Source organism: Delphinus delphis, chromosome 20 (genome assembly GCF_949987515.2).
Source record: "Delphinus delphis chromosome 20, mDelDel1.2, whole genome shotgun sequence".
NCBI lineage: Eukaryota > Metazoa > Chordata > Mammalia > Artiodactyla > Delphinidae > Delphinus > Delphinus delphis.
This window is the reverse complement of record NC_082702.1, coordinates 48,756,882-48,775,137: the sequence shown is the minus strand read 5'-3', so window position 1 is coordinate 48,775,137 and position 18,256 is coordinate 48,756,882. Positions and strand designations below refer to the sequence as shown.

Here is an 18,256-nt window from a genome sequence, read left to right as displayed (position 1 = left end):
GTCAGTTGACCAGGGTGAGGAGAAATGGGCTTTCAGCTCCCGGGAGGGGACAGCCCAGAGCCCCCGAGCAACAGTTGGCCCGCACGCGTGCACCACGAGGCCTGCAACTCCAGGTTAGAGAAAAGAAGGGCAAAACTAGGGTCTTGGTCGTTGGCGAGTGACTGCTGCGTGCACGCATGGAAATTACAGGCAGGTCTCGCCATCTCCCTCTCTAGGATGCTTGTGTTGTGCAGGTTGTGCAAGTCTGGGACAAATGTCCATACGCTGTGTGGTGGTACGCATGCGTTGAGTCCCTCTTCGTTCACGAATCCTCACTTAACAGCCTATGAGAGGTTAGGTCTCTCCATTTCACGAGTGAGTAGAATGAGCCGTGGAAGGTAAGTGGATCTATGTAAAAATTCTGCATCTCAGCCACCATGTGAAGTCAGGTGCTTTGCCGCGGGTTACAAAGACAGGTAGGCGCTGGAGGCCATCTTCTCAATACTAGCAGCAGCCAGCACTGAGGGGGGCCGTTTTTGACTGGGTGAAGGTGACGTACGTGAAGCACAAAGGAATGTCCTTATGGGGGTCGGTTTTAGGCTTTTTATATGCAGTTTTTTTCTTTAAAATATCTTCAGGCCGTTTCTGGGCACAGGCTGGTCCTGCATTCCAATTCCAGAACCCCCGTGGGCCACCCAAGGAGACCCTGGCCAGCCCTGGACCCTCAGGGCTGAGATCCCGTGGGGGAGGCAAACCCCTGATGCAGGACGGAGGGTGTGGTGCCCAGGACTGGAGGAGACGGTCCCTGATAGAGGTTGCAACATCATCCAAGTGAAGGAGGTGTGGCAGAGGGAGGGGAAGAGGGAGTCCTACGGATTTCCCCAGCGGTGGAGGGGCAGAAGGGGGCTGGGGAAGCAGCCTGCTCACCTGTGTGCAGTCACACTGCCACCCATGGCTCATGTGTGGGCAGCCCCCCAGATCTCGCTCCACTGCCCGGGGAGACAGGGACCAGCCACAGACACCACCACCAGCAACCTCCCCCTCCCCCCCGCCCCCGGCCCATTTCCAGGGTGGAGACAGGAAGTAAAAGCCAAAGGTGGTGGTTCCCCACACGGCACAGTCTGGGAGCTCCGCCTCTCAAGGTCCAGTAAACAGGCCGTTATGGGAAGCTTGGTCCGCGAAGGCAGCTGGGGCTGCTGGGGGTGTGGAGTACTTGGGTGGGTAACGAATGAACAGACGATCCTCCTCTTTCTTCACCCAACGCAGGAGTTTGGTCACTACGAGGATGGCACCTGCCTTGGTCACCAGGGGGCTGAGGCAGGTGTACAGCTCAAATTTGGAGGTCACCTGGGGTTTGAGAGGAGACAGGGTCAGCTGGGCCGGAGCTGGCCATGCCCGGTGCTGTCCACCCCACCCTAGCCCCATACCGGTCCCATTTGGAAGGTGCACCTGGCAGCAGCTCCTCCTTGGTGCTGCCTGGTCACTGGGCTAAAGTGGGTAAGCTGATGCTATCGTATCATGAGTGGGCCAAGGGATGAGCGAGATCTAGTGGCTTTAGCTGGGTGATGCTGGCTCTGTGTGTGTGTATGTACACTCTCTGGACCTCAGTTCACTCCTGTGTGCACTGGGGATGGTGACAACAATGCTTCATGTTTAATGAGCAATGGTTGTATACAAAGTCCTGTTCTAAGCGCCACACACCTGTTTTTATCATCTGTAGCCTGGGCAAAATAGGAGGATTAACGCAATTTAATCTTCATTCCAACCTGAGAGGCTTAACCTGACCAGGTCACCAGCACCTTTCCACATCACCTCTCTCTGCTCTCCCCCTCGCTCTCTCTGTTCCAGCCACTCTAGCCTCTCCTTGCTATTCCTCAAACATAACCAGGCTCAGCCTCACCTCATGGCATTTGCACAGTCCTTTCCCTCTGCCAGGTGTACTGTTCCTGGAGATACCCACACGACCTGGGACCTCCCCTCCTACGTGGATGTCATTTCCTGACCGCCCGATTTAAAATCCTGGGCCTACCAGATCTTGTTTTTGAAATACCGTCCTCCACTGAAAGGTACAAGGGCTCATTGGACAGATGGCCAATTTCAGGACTGGCACAGAGAAAGTACAAAATGAGCTTGGAATACCTTGTGCCAGAAAGTAAGAAGTGCTTAAGCGGTCACGCAGACGTGTCAAAAAGATACAGGGGCCAGTCTGGCTAAATCATGGCTCCTGCTGGCTAACTCAGAGACAATCTGAGCACACAAATAAATGAAAGGAAAAGACTTTAGCCCAATGAATTCAAGAAAATTCCATAATATAAAATTCAAAATTCAACAAATAAATAGGAGCAGGGAAAGTTCTTCCATACAGTAGAATCTCAACCAATAAATGAAGTTATGATGGAGTCAGAAAAGTAACCATCTGGCAAATACCGGAGAAACAACTGTCAAAGGCAAAAGTCAGTAATGGATATTAAAATTAGGGGATGGGGCTTCCCTGGTGGCGCAGTGGTTGAGAGTCCGCCTGCCGATGCAGGGGACACGGGTTCGTGCCCCGGTCCGGGAAGGTCCCACATGCCGCAGAGTGGCTGGGCCGGTGGCCATGGCCGCTGAGCCTGCGCGTCTGGAGCCTGTGCTCCACAACGGGAGAGGCCACAACAGTGAGAGGCCCGCATACCACAAAAAAAAAAAAAAAAAAAATTAGGGGATGAAAATACGGTGAAAAGAGAACACTGACATAATCACCACAAGATATTTACTAATTACAAAATCACCACAAGATATTTACTAATTACAAAGGGCAAAAACACCTAACTTTAAAGTGGAGAAACCCGGCAGCTACCACCTTAATGAAGCGACAGAAGTTAACATCATCAATGGGATACAGTGACGTTGTGGTCCTCCTGATATGAAGCAGAAAAGGACACAACATCACTTCTGTGATACACTTGCCCAAAATGCATGACCTCAATTTAGTCTTGATAAAATATTAGAAAAACCCAAGTTGAGGGACATTCTACAAACTAACTGGCTGGTACTTTCTAAAAGTGCCCAAGTCATAAAAGACAAAAAACCAACTGAGGAAATGTTCCAGAATAAACGAGGCTAGGGAGACACAGTAAACAAATCTAATATGTGATCCTGGACTGGATTCTGGACCAGTAAAAGGATATTAGTGGGACAAGTGGTGAAGTCTGAATGAGGTCTGTGGATAAGATGTGATTGTACTGATGTTAATTCCCTGATTTAATGAGTTCCTGTGGTTATGTTAACATCTGGAGAAACTACGTGAAGGACCTATTTAAAGTAACTTCTTGCAACTTCTTTGTAAGTCTAAAATTGCTTGAAAATGAAAGCTAAAGAAATTTTTTTTGATTAAATAAAATTCTCAGCCTAGAACAATGCCTGATACATAACAGGCATGCAAATAAATGATGTAATAAATATGCACTAAATAGCAGAATCTAGGGGAAAGTGCCGTTTCCCGTGGGGTCACCTGACCAAACGCCCTGAAGCTGACCTTGAATAGACCCATAGGAAGTGAGGACAGGAGCCCTGAGGAGACCCCAGGGAAGGATACCCCAGGTGGAAGGCACAGCAGGGGACCAAGCCTGTAGTGTTCAAGAGTGCTGGGAACTCATGGCGTCAAAGCTCAACTGGTACCTGCAGACACGTGGGCGGGGCTCATGGGAAATCGGCGAGCACAGTGATGGTGGATAACGGGGCCTCTTGAAAGTCAAAGACACTCTACTGGTGGCTAACCAGGAGACACTCTACTGTAGACTGGTGGTTTGTCTACAAGTGTCAATGCATGTGTCTAAAAAGAAGAAAACTTAATTTCTGTTTTATGTGAAGAACAAATTCAGATTTGGCACTTTTGTGTTTTAAGTGCCTAAGAATGGAAAGAGATAATTAAAGAGTATTAAAGAAATTTAAGATCATGAACTGGGAGAGTCCTAGGCATAACTGCTAAGAATCTTGGAAACAAAAAGAAGTTGAGTGTCTGTCATGCAGTTTCCTTAAGCTACAGTGAACACTGTACAGTGAACATCTTCTCTCTGGAAGAAGACAGAAACAAGGAGCAACTGTGCATGGTAATTTTCACTAAATTCTTCTAAGAATATTTACCTTGTTTACAACTGGATTCATTTATTCCTTCTAGTATTGACTGGAATACTCCAGTCAGATACAGGAATTTTTTGTGTAACTGTAATTTCAAAAATTTCCACATGATGGCAGAAGATCCTAATATCTGGAAACACGTTATTGAATGAAATTCAGAAAACTCTGTATTTCAATTTTACCTGAAATAGTATGCGTCTTTCCATATTTCTGCTAGTAATTTTCACACTTGTATTGTCTGATAGAGACAGTTACTGCTACTTAGAACATTTAAAATGTTTTCAGTAATTTTAAAATTTTAAAAATAAATTTGTTTTTCCAGAAAAAAAACCAAAAAACCACCAGACTCTCTACTGGTTGTTTCTCTGGTATTTACCAGATGGTTACTGTTGACCGAGGGAACGGTCAACAGAATGATGGAACTAAAGGTTCTGGGCACTGCAACTGCTGGGTTTCACAGACACACGGAGTGGCCAGGACACTTCTGGAGGCAGAACCGCAGCCCAGGCCAAGGCGTGGTGCACTTGAAGGAGGCCGTCACAGCTGGAGGGGATACAGGGGAGGGAAAGAAGGCTTGAAGTGGGGCAGTTAACTCCTTCAGAGCCCCCCACTCAACTCACCCAGGCCAGCAGCGTCTCCTTCTCAGCCACGTGGTAAATGAGGCGCAGGGGCCGGGAGGTGTTGTGGAGGCGCGCGTGCAGGCGGTGGTACAGGTCGGACAGGCGCTGTCGCTCCTCCTGTCTGCTGTATGGGGCCTCCAGCTCGGGGCTGCAGTGATGGACGGTGGTGGGGGACAAGGTCAGTCTAGGGCTTTCTTGGCTGGCCTATCTCCCCTCAGTCTAGGGAGTTAAGTTAGGAGCTGAGCCTCCCCCATTAGACTGGAGGCTTCACAGGGCCTAAGCTCCCCATCAGACTCGGGGATTCCTTGAGTCCTGGGGCCCTCCTCTCCATTAGAACAGGGGAATTCTCGAGGCTGCTGGCTGAGCCTCCCGCATCGGGCAGGCCCATTCTATTGCATCTCTCTAGAGCATGGCTGGCTCTCTCTCCAGACTCATGTCTATGAGTTGCCGAACCTTCCACTTAGATAAGCCTTCCCACCGGGCCACTTGCCTGCAGGGTAGGGGCCCACCTGGTAAACTGGGGCAGCTGGCGGTGATGGTCGGGGATGTCCAGCGGCTTATAGAGGAAGTGCCGGAGGCCGGCGGCCTCCACAGCCTGCACACTGTAGGCCGAGGCACCGGCCGATGGGGTGTTGGAGAAGCTGGCAGCTTCCCTGAGGGTGCGCATGGCCCCAAGGGAGTGCATGCCGTCCTCGACCAGGCGCCGGCAGGTGGCCATGTCGTGGAAGGCCTCGGGGTCGGTGCCGAGCAGCAGCAGGCAGACAGGCAAGGCGTCCAGGCGGGCCACGTAGGCGTAAAAGAAACCATCGGGATTGAAGCGGGGCAGGCACACAGGCGCCCAGGCCTCGCCCGCTGCAAAGGCCGGTGCCCCCACCCAGTCCAGCAGCAACTGCAGGTCGGCTGGGTCCAGCCGGCACTCGGCCAGCACAGTCCGCTCCTGGGCTGCTGTCACCAGGCGACCGCCAACCGCCAGCACTGAGAGGGCCAGGCCAGGCGCCGTGCAACGTCGGAGCAGCGCACCCAGCGCATCCCGCAGCGGGCGAGCGAGGGGGACGCAGCGCACGGCGCCCAGCAGCAGGGCACCCGGGTCCCGCTCCACACTGTCCAGAAGCCGGTCTAGAGTGCGCTCCGAGCCGGCCAGCAGGCGGCGGAGGTCGTAGTTCTGCTTGCGCGCGAAGATGCGGGCCACGCTGGCACGCGTCAGGGTGCTCACGATCTGTGCGTGCACGGCCATAAGCTCCCCCCGCAGCTGTGCTACTGACTGAGGCGTCCTTGACACGGCCACCAGCAGCAGTGGGCCCTGCTGCAGGAACACCAGCTTGTGGTCCTCTGGGGGAGGGAAGGGGCGGGGGTAGAGATGCGTCAGTGGTGACAAGACGGGCTCAGGTGGGGCTCTTCCACCCTTCCCCAGAAGGCATACACTCCTGGTCCAAGCCCACACGGTCACTCTAGGGACACAGCACTAAGGTAAGGACAAACTGGGGGAGTTTGGACATTTGCAGGGACACGATGGGATGGTCAGGGAATCAGGCACACAGCATGGAGTGAGGAAGATGCGGCAAGGACTAACAGAGCTAGAGAGGCACCAACTCAGCCCAACAGCCCCCAAACCCACCCTCTTAGGCAAGAAGGAAATATCCAGCCAGTTACTTAGATCCCAGTGAGTTAATCACTCAGAACCCATCAGGGCCAACAGACAGACAGACGCCTGGCCAGCCTCCACACACACTGACTCACTCCTAACTAGCTGGATAGTCCCCCAGGCAGCCAGCCAGACAGAAAGACCTACTGCCGGACAGACAGCCACAGTCCCAGTCACCATCACCTGTTCTGCCTCCTGCCCCTTTGCTCACCAGCATAGATGGCGCGAATGGCATCTCCTGCACTCTGCACAAAGGACACGAGAGCTGTCATCACACCCATGGTAGTTGACAATGCCTCCACGCTACCATACCGCGAGTAGATGGGCTTGCCAGCCTCACTCAGCACAAACACGTGCTTCCGCTTGCTGCGCCAGTCCTCGTCACTGGGGTCCCCGCCCTGGCCCCCTGAGCCACTCTCAGGGCCGCCCACGGGACTGTTCTCAGAGGCTGCCGGACCCCAGAGCCCATAGGTGCATGATGGAGCCTCGGACTGGAGCAGCAGGCCGGGTGGCTGGTCCTTGGTCTCGGATCCTGAAAGGGAGCCCCTGGTGAGTCATCTGCCTGTGGACTCCCATTAACCCCATGTGCCCACAGACCAACCAAATCCCTACCAGCCCTGCAATGACCCCCTGCTGCTGACACAGTCCTCCAGGTGTCTCCTCTGCCCCTCAATGACATCCACTAACACTTACGTTTCAACGATCCCCCTAAAACTCCAATAATCCCATCTCACTGTCATTACTGAACCCTTTATATCCCTACAGACTAATTATTCCCCTTTCAATGACTGCCATTCCGAAGTCTTCAAAGCACTCCACTGCCTCCGAATGAGTATCAATATCTTCATCTTCAATGATTTCCCCCATTAGTCTCGGACCCCTCATTTATTTTCCTGGTGTCTACTCACCCCTCAATAGCTACCATTACATCTATTAACATCTGTGTCTTTGAATGTGCCCCTCACCACCCTAACCCCTTATTTATTCTCACTGATGTCCACTGATCCTCATGACCCCATTGACTCTCCCAGTCTTGGTGATGACCACTAATCCAAATTCTGCCACGATTATCCACTAACATCTGGATCTTTAGGACTCCCCTCACCCCCTATTCATTCCCACTGCTGTTCACTAACATTCCAATGACCCCACATTAACGTCACTAATACCTGGGTCTTCAATGACCTTCAATGACTGCCCCGACCCACAATTTAATCTACTCCATGTCCACTGCATTCCCAAGAATGACCACCGTTAACCACCTCTACTAACATCCAAGACTTCCAGTGACCTCCACTGACTCCCCTGACTTTTATTCTCATTGATATGACTTCCCTTTATTCTCACTGTTATCCACTCCCCTCCCTACAATAACCACCATAACATCCACTAACACACAGGACTTTAATGATCTCTGTTGCCCTTCACCATGACCATCATTAACATTCACCAATGAAATCCACAATTTCATTGCCCTCTACTGACTACCCTCCCATTTATTTTAGTTGATGTCCACTGATCCCCAGTGACAGCCAGTGTTATCCACTGGCAAACTATATATCAGTACTTTCCTCATAAAATCCCAATGACCTCATATTCCCTCATTTTCTCATTGACAGTCCCCAAGTACCTACTCCCATACTTGCCAACAAGCTCTCAAAGACGCCCTCCCCCCCAATTACTGACTGATTTTCAGTGAAGTGTACTGATCCTTCCCAATGACCCCATTAACATCCACTAATTCCAAAGTGGTCAATGAGCACTCATTCCGCAATGACTTCCGCTGATCCTCCACTCTATACCTTTACACGTACACCAGAGTCTTCAAAGATCTTCCTACTGGTCCTCTGACTCCCCAGATAATTTCACTGATGTCCACTGTCTCCCCATCAATGATCATCATTAACGTCCACTAAGATCTGGTTCCTTAAAGACTCCCTCCAACAACTCCCATCAACTCCTCAATGATGTAAATACTCTGAGCGCCCACTGGCCCCCACTGATCCCCTTTCCCACCTCAATGATTTAAAGACCCCAAAGGGGTCAAAGGGGGACTGACTTCTAAATAGTCCCCCTTTGACCGTATTAATATTTTTTTGGTCATTCACTGACCTTAACATCCTCAATCCCTAGTGCCCCTCTCTAACCCCAACGGATCCCTTTCTGATTCGTCCATTACCTAAATTCATACCAACTCCCCAGTGAACATCCATTGACGCCCATTCATTTCTTTTTCACTCCTCAATCATTTAAACTACAACCTGAGTACACAATGACTTCCCACTGACCCAAGCTATGGTTTAAACTACTTCCCCGAGTCCCAAAAGGCTCCCCTCTGGTCCCCCATGGACCTCCCCCAACAATAACACCCACTAGGGATTCCTTCCAAGACCCCAGTGAAGGGAATGCATACCTGTTTTCTCCACGCTCGCATCTCCAGTACCGGGTAGGTCCCTGCAAATCCCTCCACCGTCTCTAGCCTCCCCACTGGGGAACCGCATCTCCTCCAAGTCCTCCGCGTCCCCGGGGGCTGGGGCAGCAGTGCCTCCTCCGGCCTCCATCTGCACATCCCTGTGGGGGAGGGGAATGGAGAATGACCCGCAGCAAAAGAAACTTCTTAAAAGCTGTTACTGAACCTGGCCCCCTTGTACACACTCCTGGGGCTCGTTTCCCCTCGCGTTTCAACAGGATGAGACATTCAAAAACACGACCACATACTTGCAACCTCCAACACTTTCCGAAAAGTGAGGCTCTACCGAGCCTCTGGAAATAAAGATATATAAACACCTGTTTTAACTCCGTATCTCAATTGGCCAGGTACCATTACTTCCCGCAGCCGCGGAAGCATCACACTTCCGGATGTGGCCGCTCTCCTGCCACACTTCCGGGTGCGACGCGGCTCTGAAGACACTTCCGGTTGCGGACCTTCATTCGCTCGCTGGGCCGGACCCCTCTCTCCCGCCACCCACTTGTGTTCCCTCACCGTAGAGAAGGCGCGCGCCACTCCCGGATCTACGTCGGATCTGGCCCGGAACCCAGAGCCCTTTCTGCCCTCGTTCCCACCGCACCCGCACCAGCGGCTAACAGGGGCGAGTCCGGGCCACTTCTCGTACCCAAGGTTGCCGGCGTGAGGGGAGCGCGGCTCACGTTCAGCCAATCCGGAGTACGGAGGGCGGCACTGCCTCCTTTATGGCCCAATCAAGCGAAGCCGGTCCCCTCCGACCGTTCCGCCGCTTTCCGTCGGCTTCGTATCTCCACCAATACTGTGCGTCGGATTGCTATTGCACCCGCCGATCCCTTGACTGACATCTCTCTGGACCCAATCGAAGATTCGAGCCTATTCCTCTCTTCACTGGAGGAGGTTCGCAGCCTAGGTCATGATAGATGCCCGTGCCTGGTCTATAGACGTGCTCGCCAGAATTGAGGCAACTTCACCCTCCTTTATCCACCAGGAAAGGCAGGGGCGTGAGGGTGGAGTGGAGTCTGACAGAGAGAAAATGATTGACGGACAGTCACCGCTTCCAATCGGAGTGCCGTGCGCAGGCTGGCCAGCCTATGGGACTCAGATTCTAAGGCGAGAGGCGGGCCTCTCAGATGTAGGAAGTATTCGTGGGTGTCTGGGTATTCAGGCAGGCGAAGGGCTTAGCGGCCTCTGGAAAAAGGCAAGCGCGAGCCGTGGACATGCTCATGGCGCAGAGGGGTGAGTTTGTAAAGGCAATGTGTAGGCTGACCAGGGCCTGCCCAGACCGGCAAAAGGCCGAGCTGACCTCGCTTCCGAAGATAGGGCTCTGTGGGCGGAGCCATGCAGATTAGGAGCCCAGGCCTAACTAGGGTGCTTGTGGGCGAGGCTTTGGGAGCCTTCTGAGACCTCGTTGGTTGAGGAAAATGCCCCTTCGGCCTCTGAGCGCCACCACTGGCTGGACGAGGGTAGGGCAAGATGCCCGCCGCTGGGATCCGTCCCCTGGAGGGTGTCTAAGCTAGCTTAGAGGAGTGCGCGGTCCGGATGATCCGATATTCTTTTCCTGGGCTGCATCAGGCGGTCCTAGCCGACAAATTTAGTGTGAGGGTGAGCGCAGATGTAGACAGTCCTGCTCTGGATTCTCCTTCTTTGCTCTGAATGTCTCTGCCCGCGACTCCTTGTCTCTGAGCCTCTTTCTCTCTCTGTGTCTGGATGTCTCTTTGCGTCTGCATCTCTGTCTCTCTTCCGATGTTTATGTCCCCGTGTGTCTGTGTGCCCTCCTTCCTTATCCCTTTAGCTCTTTTTACGTCTTTTTCTCCAGGTCTTTGTCTTAGTCGTTCTTCAGTTTTCTCTCCTCCAATATCTCCCTTTCTCTCTCTTCCTCTGTGTCGCTCTCACTTTGCTCTCAGTTGATCTCTGGCTTCCCACTCTTTCCCCTTTGGTCAACCGAATGGAGCTCAATGAGGCAAAGTCCCTGAGGACCAGCCTACTTGGAACCCCGACCTCCACTGCCCACAGGATTCCCATTTACGTTGAGCAATCTTAGGAGAAGTTGACTCTCATTGTTACCGAGTCCAAGCTCGTTCTGCTCGCCGCATGACAGGACAATAAATCAAGACAGGAGGTGTTGGGGCAAGGAATAACAACTTTATTTGGAAAGCTGGGAGTCTGAGAAGATGGCAGACTAGGGTCCTAGAGAACCGTCTTGCAGGGGGTCTGGATGCAAGTTTCTTTTTTTTTAATTAATTTATTTTTGGCTGAGTTGGGTCTTTGCTGCTGCGCACGGGCTTTCTCTAGTTGTGGCGAGCGGGGGCTACTCTTCCTTGCGGTGCTTGGGCTTCTCATTGCAGTGGCTTCTCTTGTTGCGGAGCATGGGCTCTAGGCGGGCGGGCTTCAGTAGTTGAGGCTCACGGGCTCTAGAGCGCAGGCTCAGTAGTCGTGGCGCATGGGCTTAGTTGCTCCGCGGCATGTGGGATCTTCCCAGACCAGGGCTTGAACCCGTGTCCCCTGCATTGGCAGACGGATTCTTAACCACTGCACCACCAGGGAAGCCCTGGATGCTAGTTTCTTTTATAGAACAGAGAGGAGGCAAGTGAGGAGGTAAAGTAAAAAGCCCATACGTTTTGCAAATATCTTCTGATTTCACCAGACTCAAGGAGGGGATATGTTAATTTCTTCTTTCCTGCAGTCATTCACAGGTAGCTTGGGTCAGGATGTTTCCCCGTGAGCTGAACGAAGGTATTTTAGTTTAACTTTCAGGCAGAGGGGGCAGGGTTACCTGAGACGGGCCATTAAGTATGTATGCTTCATGCTATAGGCAACATCCTTTTAGTGATTAACTTGTAACAAAAGCAACGGAAATCAAAGGTTAAAGTAAAAGAAACAGATCTAATATGGAGTCAGATTTGTTATTCCCTATTACAATTCCCCACTGTCAATGTCCATTCCACAATCTTATGGGAAAAGGGGCAATGACCCCTCTGGCTACTTCCTGCTAGATAGGGGTGATGTGGGTGATTGTAGAATGGAATTGATCAGCCTTGGGCTGATAAGAATATTCTATTCTAGTCTAAGAATAGTCCTTAGAATCTTTGGTAGATAGGACAATTCTCAATTATTTGAACCCGATGAAATCCCTCAGTCCTTCTGTTGTCTAATTTGTAATTGGACTTGGGGGTTTTGGTTCAAGTTTCTATACATATCTATTAATTTTAACTTTCTGACTGTGTCATAATTACACTAGATTGCTGTGTTGTTCAGTTGAACAAGATTAAACAAGTAGGTTGACCCACCCTTCTCCAGTTATAATGAAATTGCAATCTCAATACTTATCATTTTTGAAGAGCAAACTTAAGTCTTCTAAGGGTTCACAAACCCATTGTTCTCTAGGCCTTTCGGGAGTTGGGCCATTTTCTGATGACGGTGGTGCTGCTTTAATCTGAGTATGATAAATCCATGGCTTTTCTTCAGCTAACTTGACAGATGAGTGCACGGTAAGTAATACCACATGTGGTCCTGTCCGCCTTGCAGTCAGCTGAACTTCAGGCCCTTGTTCTCTCCAGGTTTTAAGGAAGACTCAGTCTCTGGGTCGGAAAGGATGTAAGGCTACTTCAGTTGGATAGGCAGACCTGTTGGAGGCAAACTCTTGAAGAGAGGTCAGTATAGTGCCCCAAATTTTAACTAATTAGCAACAGCTAGATCTTTCAGAGCGTTTACAGATTCCCTGGTCCAGGTAGACACCTGGACCTACCATAAAATATTTCACAGGGGCTTAATTTAAGCCTGCTTCTGGGAGCCACTCTGATCCATAGCAGGGCAGCTGGCAGAGCCTTATCCCCAGTTAAATTATTCTCTTGACCTATTTTAGCAGTGCTTCTTTTTAATATATGATTCATTTTCTCATTTTTTTCCCTGTTGATTGTGGTCCCAGGATGAATGTAACTGCCCATTAATTTGTAGTGCTTTAGACGTCATTTGTTGGATTATGCTAGAGGCAAAAGCAAGCCTGTTATCACTTTGAAGGGTGTTAGGCAGTCCAAACCCGGGGATAATTTCCTTAAGGAGGGCTGGAACCACTTCAGAGAATTTTCCTGTCCTGGTGGGTTATGCTTCCGCCCATCCTGCAAAAGTGTCCACAAAGTCTAGCAGATATCTGAAATTTCCTACAGCTCAAGGCATTTGAGTCAACTTTATTTGCCAGTCCTCAGTGGGGCAGGTTCCTCTGTGTTGGGTCCCCATCTGGGGAGGCCTAACAGAAGCCTTTGAATTATTTTTACCCCAAATCATGCAATTCTGGGTGACTCACTGGATGGTTTTTTGTAGGTTAGGCCCCATTATATACTTTCGAATCCATCGTAAGGTGGCATCTCTCCCGTGATGGGTACAATTATGAATGTGCTACAGCACAGTGTCCAGGAGTATCTCAGGAATCAAAACAATTCCTTGTGCACTACATTTCCAGCCAGGTGATGTGTGGTCAAGAGTGAAACCCCACTCTTCGGCCCTCTCCTTGTCCTTTTCTGAATACACTGCCTGGTGTTTTGACAAGTCAGTCTGTGGGAGAAGTGATCCTATCATGGCTTGATGGTTGCCTTCTTTGCTCCCTTCTTTGCAGCTTTGGTCAGCTAACCAGTTGCCCTCTATTATATGAGTTTCACCCTTTTGGTGGCCTGGGCAGTGCATTATGGCCAATTGGGAGGGCTTATGGACTGCTTCTAACAGTGAAACCACTAGGTGGCATTTCGGGGGGCTCCAGGGAGCTCCGGTTCTTTATGTCTCAGCACAGAAAGAATTAAGCGAGAGGCAAAGTGATAGATAAGAAGTGATTTATTGGAATAGGACACTTGTGAGGCTTACAAGTGGGTGGGTGAGAGGGTGCTGCACCCTGAGAACTCAGTGGGCTACAGTTTTATAATCAGAGGAAAAGTGGGGAGGGGGAGATGACCACCTTCTTCCTCATTCTTGAGTAGATGTCACAGTTCCATCATCAGGTCATCCTCCAGGTTGGGCAGGGGAGTTTTCTTGTCCCTACATGGTCAAGCCAGGAGCGTCATGGCACTATGGAAAAATGATTTCAGCTCTCGGTACAATGAGGGTCTTTCACTTTGAAATGTCACCTTTCCATAAATTATTGTTTTTTATGTGTGCAGAGAGCATGTCCTAGGGGTCATTAACTTACTGAGCTCACTGGGCAGGATATGGCTCTCATGACACCATTGTTTTATTGTTTTGGGGCATTTCTCATGCTTCTGTTCCATGGTTTTATTGCTAAGCAAGCCTGCTTGGTTTTGCGGTTAAGCAAACCTGCTTTCTTGAGTGATCATTAACTTACAGGGGTCTCCCACCCCTTTTTCTTTACCTACAATACCCTAGTGGGATTAACTATTTAATTACCTACTTTGTCCCTTTACTCTGTCTCTATCAATAGTGACAGGATTTCAGAAGAACGTTTTATGTCTTTATTGTTCGAAGTGAGGAACCCCTTTTCCTTCCAGATTGCCCCGTGAGCATGCACCACGGAGAACACATAGCAAAGAGTCTGTGTATATATTTACTCCCTTGCCTTCAGTGGGAGTAGGGCTCTTGTCAGTGCAATGATTTCCGCCTTCTGAGCTGAGCTCCCTGCGGGGCAGGGCTTTTGCTTCAACAATCTTTTTAAGGTTTACCACCACATACCCAGTGTGTTGGCTACCTTGGTCCATGCAGCTGCTTCCATCGGTGAACAGTTCCATATCTGGCTCAGCTGAGGGTTGGTCCGTTAAGTCTGGTCTGCTAGAGTACACTAGCTCAATGAAGTGTAGGCAGTTGTGCTCTGGGAATTGTGCAGCATCAATTGGGAGCAATGTGGCTGGATTTAGGGCTGAAGTGACCTGAAGTCTTACGTTGGAATTGTCTAAGAGAATGGCTTGGTACTTTCCCATTCTCCCAGAACTCAGCCAATAGCCCCCTTTTTGTTCCAGTAAAGAAAGGACGTGGCGAGGGACATCCACAGTGGTGGGTTGCCCCAGAGTAAACTTCTCAGCTTCCTGAAGTCTGTCACATGTAGTGGCTACAACTCGAAGGCAAGGTGGCCGTCCCTTAACAGTCTCTTCTAGTTGTTTTGAGAAGTAGGCAGTGGGTGAGGGGATATTCCCCAGAGCTTGAATTAACACCCCAAGACTTATGCCTTGCCTTTCATGGACATACAATTTGAAAGGTTTCTTTCAGTCTGGTAATCCCAAAGTCGGGGCTGAGACTAAGTTTGTTTTTATTTCAAAGGCTGTTTGGCACTCTTTAGTCCAAGTAAGGGTCTCAAGATCATGTCCCTTTAAAGCCTCATAGAGGGGTTTTCCTATGAGATCCAAATCTGACAGAACCCTGCCATTCCCAGGAACCCTCTCAGTTGCCTGTGGGTCTTGGGTATTCCCAAGCCTGCAATTGCCTGTTTTCTATCAGGCAAAAGATCCCGCTGTCCTTGGGAGAGGAAAGAGCCCAGATAGGTGACTTGCTTACATATCTGGGCCTCTTTCTGGGAGACCTTATATCCACAACTGGCCAAATCGTTCAGGGTTCTGATGGTATCTTATAGACATTTATCATATGTAGGACTTGCTATGAGCAAATTGTCCACATGTTGGAGTTAGACTCCTTCATCCAATATTAAGTTTCTGAGGTCCCTAGCCAACATTTCCCCAAACGAAGTAGTGTTACTGAATGAATCAGGTCCTGCAGCTTGCCGCTTACAAAATCAATACTCACAAATGTCGGTAGAAAGAAAAGGTGCCTTTAATCAGAACACCAGCAATCTGGGAAGATGGTGGCCTCAACCCAAAACCACCTCCAAAGATTTTGCTCAGAAATCAAAGTTTTGAAAGGGAAACAGAGAAGGAATCTCAGTTAATCATTGAGATGGGGGTCAGAGTTAGCGCCACCGCCCACTGTGTGCAGGCTTGTCGACTTCTGATCTTCCTCTAGACATTATCTTGTTCACAGAGTTTGCTCACACAGTTTGTTCCAGAGTTTACTGAAAGGGAAGCTAGGGAAGAGATCTGGTCATCTGTTAATTACTTATTCTTCATTTTTACTGCTTTGATCTATGGAAAGAACCGAAAAGTTAGGTAAGGTATTGTTTGATTAAAAGATTTGAAAGGTGTGCTTGGGTCAGATATGAGTAGAGCATGGGGCTGCTTGGTTTAAAAGTTAGTTACAATATAGCCTTGCTAAAGTGACAAGGAAAGGGGCTTCCTGCTGAGGGCGGTTTCCTGCAAAGAGCAGCTTACCGTAGGGGAATTCTTAAATCCTTGAGGCAGGACAATCCAACAATACTGTTGGACTACCTGTGTTTCTGGGTCCTGCCACGTAAAAGCAAATAGCTGCTGTGATTCTTCTGCGATAGGAATGCAGAAAAAAGCATGTTTCAAGTCCCAAACCGAGAGCCAGCTGTATTCTCCAGCAATCGCTGTGAGCAGTGTACGGATTAGGTGCCACAGGGTGCAAATCTTTGACTATTTCATTCATAGGCCTCAAGTCTTGGACAAAGCAATACTCTGCCGAGTTTGGCTTTGACCGGGAGAATAGGGGGGTTGTTCAGGGACTTGCAAGGTTTAATCAGTCCTGTTTTCAAAAACTTTTTGAGAATTGGCTGAATTCCCTTTTGGGCCTCTTGACTCAGAGGATATTGTTTTAGATTAGGTGTCCCAGCATTCCTTTTTAATGGGATTCATATTGGCCATGCATTTTTGGCTTTCCCTGGGGTGCTGTCAGCCTACACTTCTGGCCTTACCTTTTCATAGACTTCAGGGGGGAAAAGAGCTCCGTCTCCTTTTCTGGGGTTTCCATGAGCCCCATCTGTAGGCTCAAAGCGTGCTCTGGTGGGTCCCTGATGTCAAGCTATTCTGTCAAAAATGTTACTTGAGCTTTTAATTTACAAAGGAGGTCCTGTCCCAAAGGAGGGATTGGACACTCTGGCATATATAAGAAAATGTGTTTCAGGGTGAGGTCCCCTAGTTGACATTCTAGAGGTTGTAAGAATGAACGATTTTGTACTTCTCCAGAGACTCGCATGACCAGGATGGATTGAGATGTTTTCTGTGCCACCTTGGTGTTTACCACAGAATATGTTGCACCCATGTCTATTAGAAAGTCAATCAACTTTTTCCGCACTGTCAAAGTTGCCCGGGACTCCTGTGGGGAGATTGGAATTTGATGCCTCAAGTCCAAGGGAGCCCCCGGGCCTCTTCACTTACCATGAGCTTTCCTCTCTTTCTACCATGCAAGAGAGCCTCCCTGCTTCCTCTTATCGTTTTTGTTCCTGTGTTTCAGCCTAGGGCAATCTTTTTTCCAGTGCCCTTCCTCCTTAACAGTAAGCCCATCGTTCTTTCCCCAGTGGTGGCTTACCTCTCTTTGGGTTACTCACCTTCTGGGAATCCAATGCTGCTGCCAGAGAAGTGGTGTTCTGTTTTGCATCTTCTTTCTTCTGTCGTCATCCCCTGTTGTTGAACACGTTAAAAGCAACACCTACCAATTGAGAAGGGTCCATTCCAAATGCACCATCTAACTTTTGTAGTTTTCTTCTTACATCTGGGGAGCTTTGCCCGATGAAGGTCATATTTGCCATCCTTTTATTCTCGGGCCTCAGGATCTGCATCCCTGTAGCATCTATGAGCTTGATAAATTCTATAAACGCTGATGGATTCTCACTGGGTTTTTGTTCTATCTCCTGAATTTTGTTTAAGCTCTTTTGCCTAGGTACCCCCTTTTGAAGACCCGCTACACTTTCTATTGATATAATGCTCTAGGTGTGGCATGCGTCCATTTTTAGGTCCCAATTAGGCTCAGCAATAGGAATGCCAGATTTGCTTCTGGAGTTTCACCTGGATCTGCTAGATAGAGCTGGTGTGCTTCCTCTCTAGCCTTGTCAACAACCATCCTCCTTTCATCCCCAGTAAGCATCCTATTCTTAAGAGTGTGAATGTCCGCCCGAGTGGCATGTTGAGTGGCAAAGACAGATATAAAAAGTTCAGTCATGCAGAGGGGGTCCTCTCGGTAAGCAGGGTTATGGTCTTTCCAGTTTAGCAAATTGTAAGGCACGGCACCAAAGACGGAGGAGAGCTTAAACAAGCTTTATTTGGGAACGCTCCCGGGCGAGGTTCACTGGTCCGAGAGAAAGGGGCCAGAGAAGTCGCGCTCGGGTGCGGGCATGAACAAAATTTATAGGGGCGGACGCAGGTGAGGTGCTTGCTGTGTGAAGCAGCCCTTTTTTGGTAATCTCTCGGGTGTTGTGGCAATGTCAGGTGTCGGTTGCATCAGCCTCAGAGCCGTTGGTTCCGCCCCTCGGGGAGCGGGAAGACGGGGGCCGAGTGGTGTGGCAATGTCAGGAGTGGTTGCATCAGCCACTTTGGCGGGGGTTCCGTCTGGCTCCCTGGGCCCTTCCCCGGACCTGCTGGCCTTACACAAATATGA

General features: G+C 49.8%; 1 protein-coding gene and 1 long non-coding RNA gene across 6 annotated transcripts in view; one reads left to right on the top strand and one right to left on the bottom strand.

Annotated features, from left to right (window-relative positions):
* Window positions 1–1,033: 1,033 nt before the first annotated feature.
* Window positions 1,034–17,231, bottom strand: MON1B (MON1 homolog B, secretory trafficking associated). Of its 4 annotated transcripts, none has more exons than XM_060000403.1 (6): window positions 17,211–17,231; window positions 8,771–8,928; window positions 6,569–6,889; window positions 5,225–6,044; window positions 4,716–4,863; window positions 1,034–1,326 (listed from the first exon to the last, which is right to left on the bottom strand). In XM_060000403.1, exons 2-6 carry the CDS (start codon window positions 8,916–8,918, stop codon window positions 1,117–1,119), a joined length of 1,647 nt encoding a protein of 548 aa, XP_059856386.1. In that variant the 5' UTR covers window positions 8,919–8,928; window positions 17,211–17,231; the 3' UTR covers window positions 1,034–1,116. The 4 variants fall into 4 exon arrangements, with proteins under 4 accessions (XP_059856386.1, XP_059856389.1, XP_059856387.1 ...); XM_060000406.1 differs by lacking the exon at window positions 17,211–17,231 and adding an exon at window positions 9,471–9,532; XM_060000404.1 differs by lacking the exon at window positions 17,211–17,231 and adding an exon at window positions 9,341–9,475.
* Window positions 9,840–18,256, top strand: part of LOC132416804 (uncharacterized) — a 69,712-nt gene continuing 61,295 nt past the window's right edge. Inside the window, exons 1-2 of one of the 2 annotated variants that reach the window (XR_009517728.1) lie at window positions 9,976–10,057; window positions 12,206–12,309. This is a non-coding gene — a long non-coding RNA (uncharacterized lncRNA). Of the gene's footprint in view, window positions 10,058–12,205; window positions 12,310–18,256 lie in introns of both variants that reach the window. The other variant, XR_009517729.1, reaches the window with a different exon arrangement.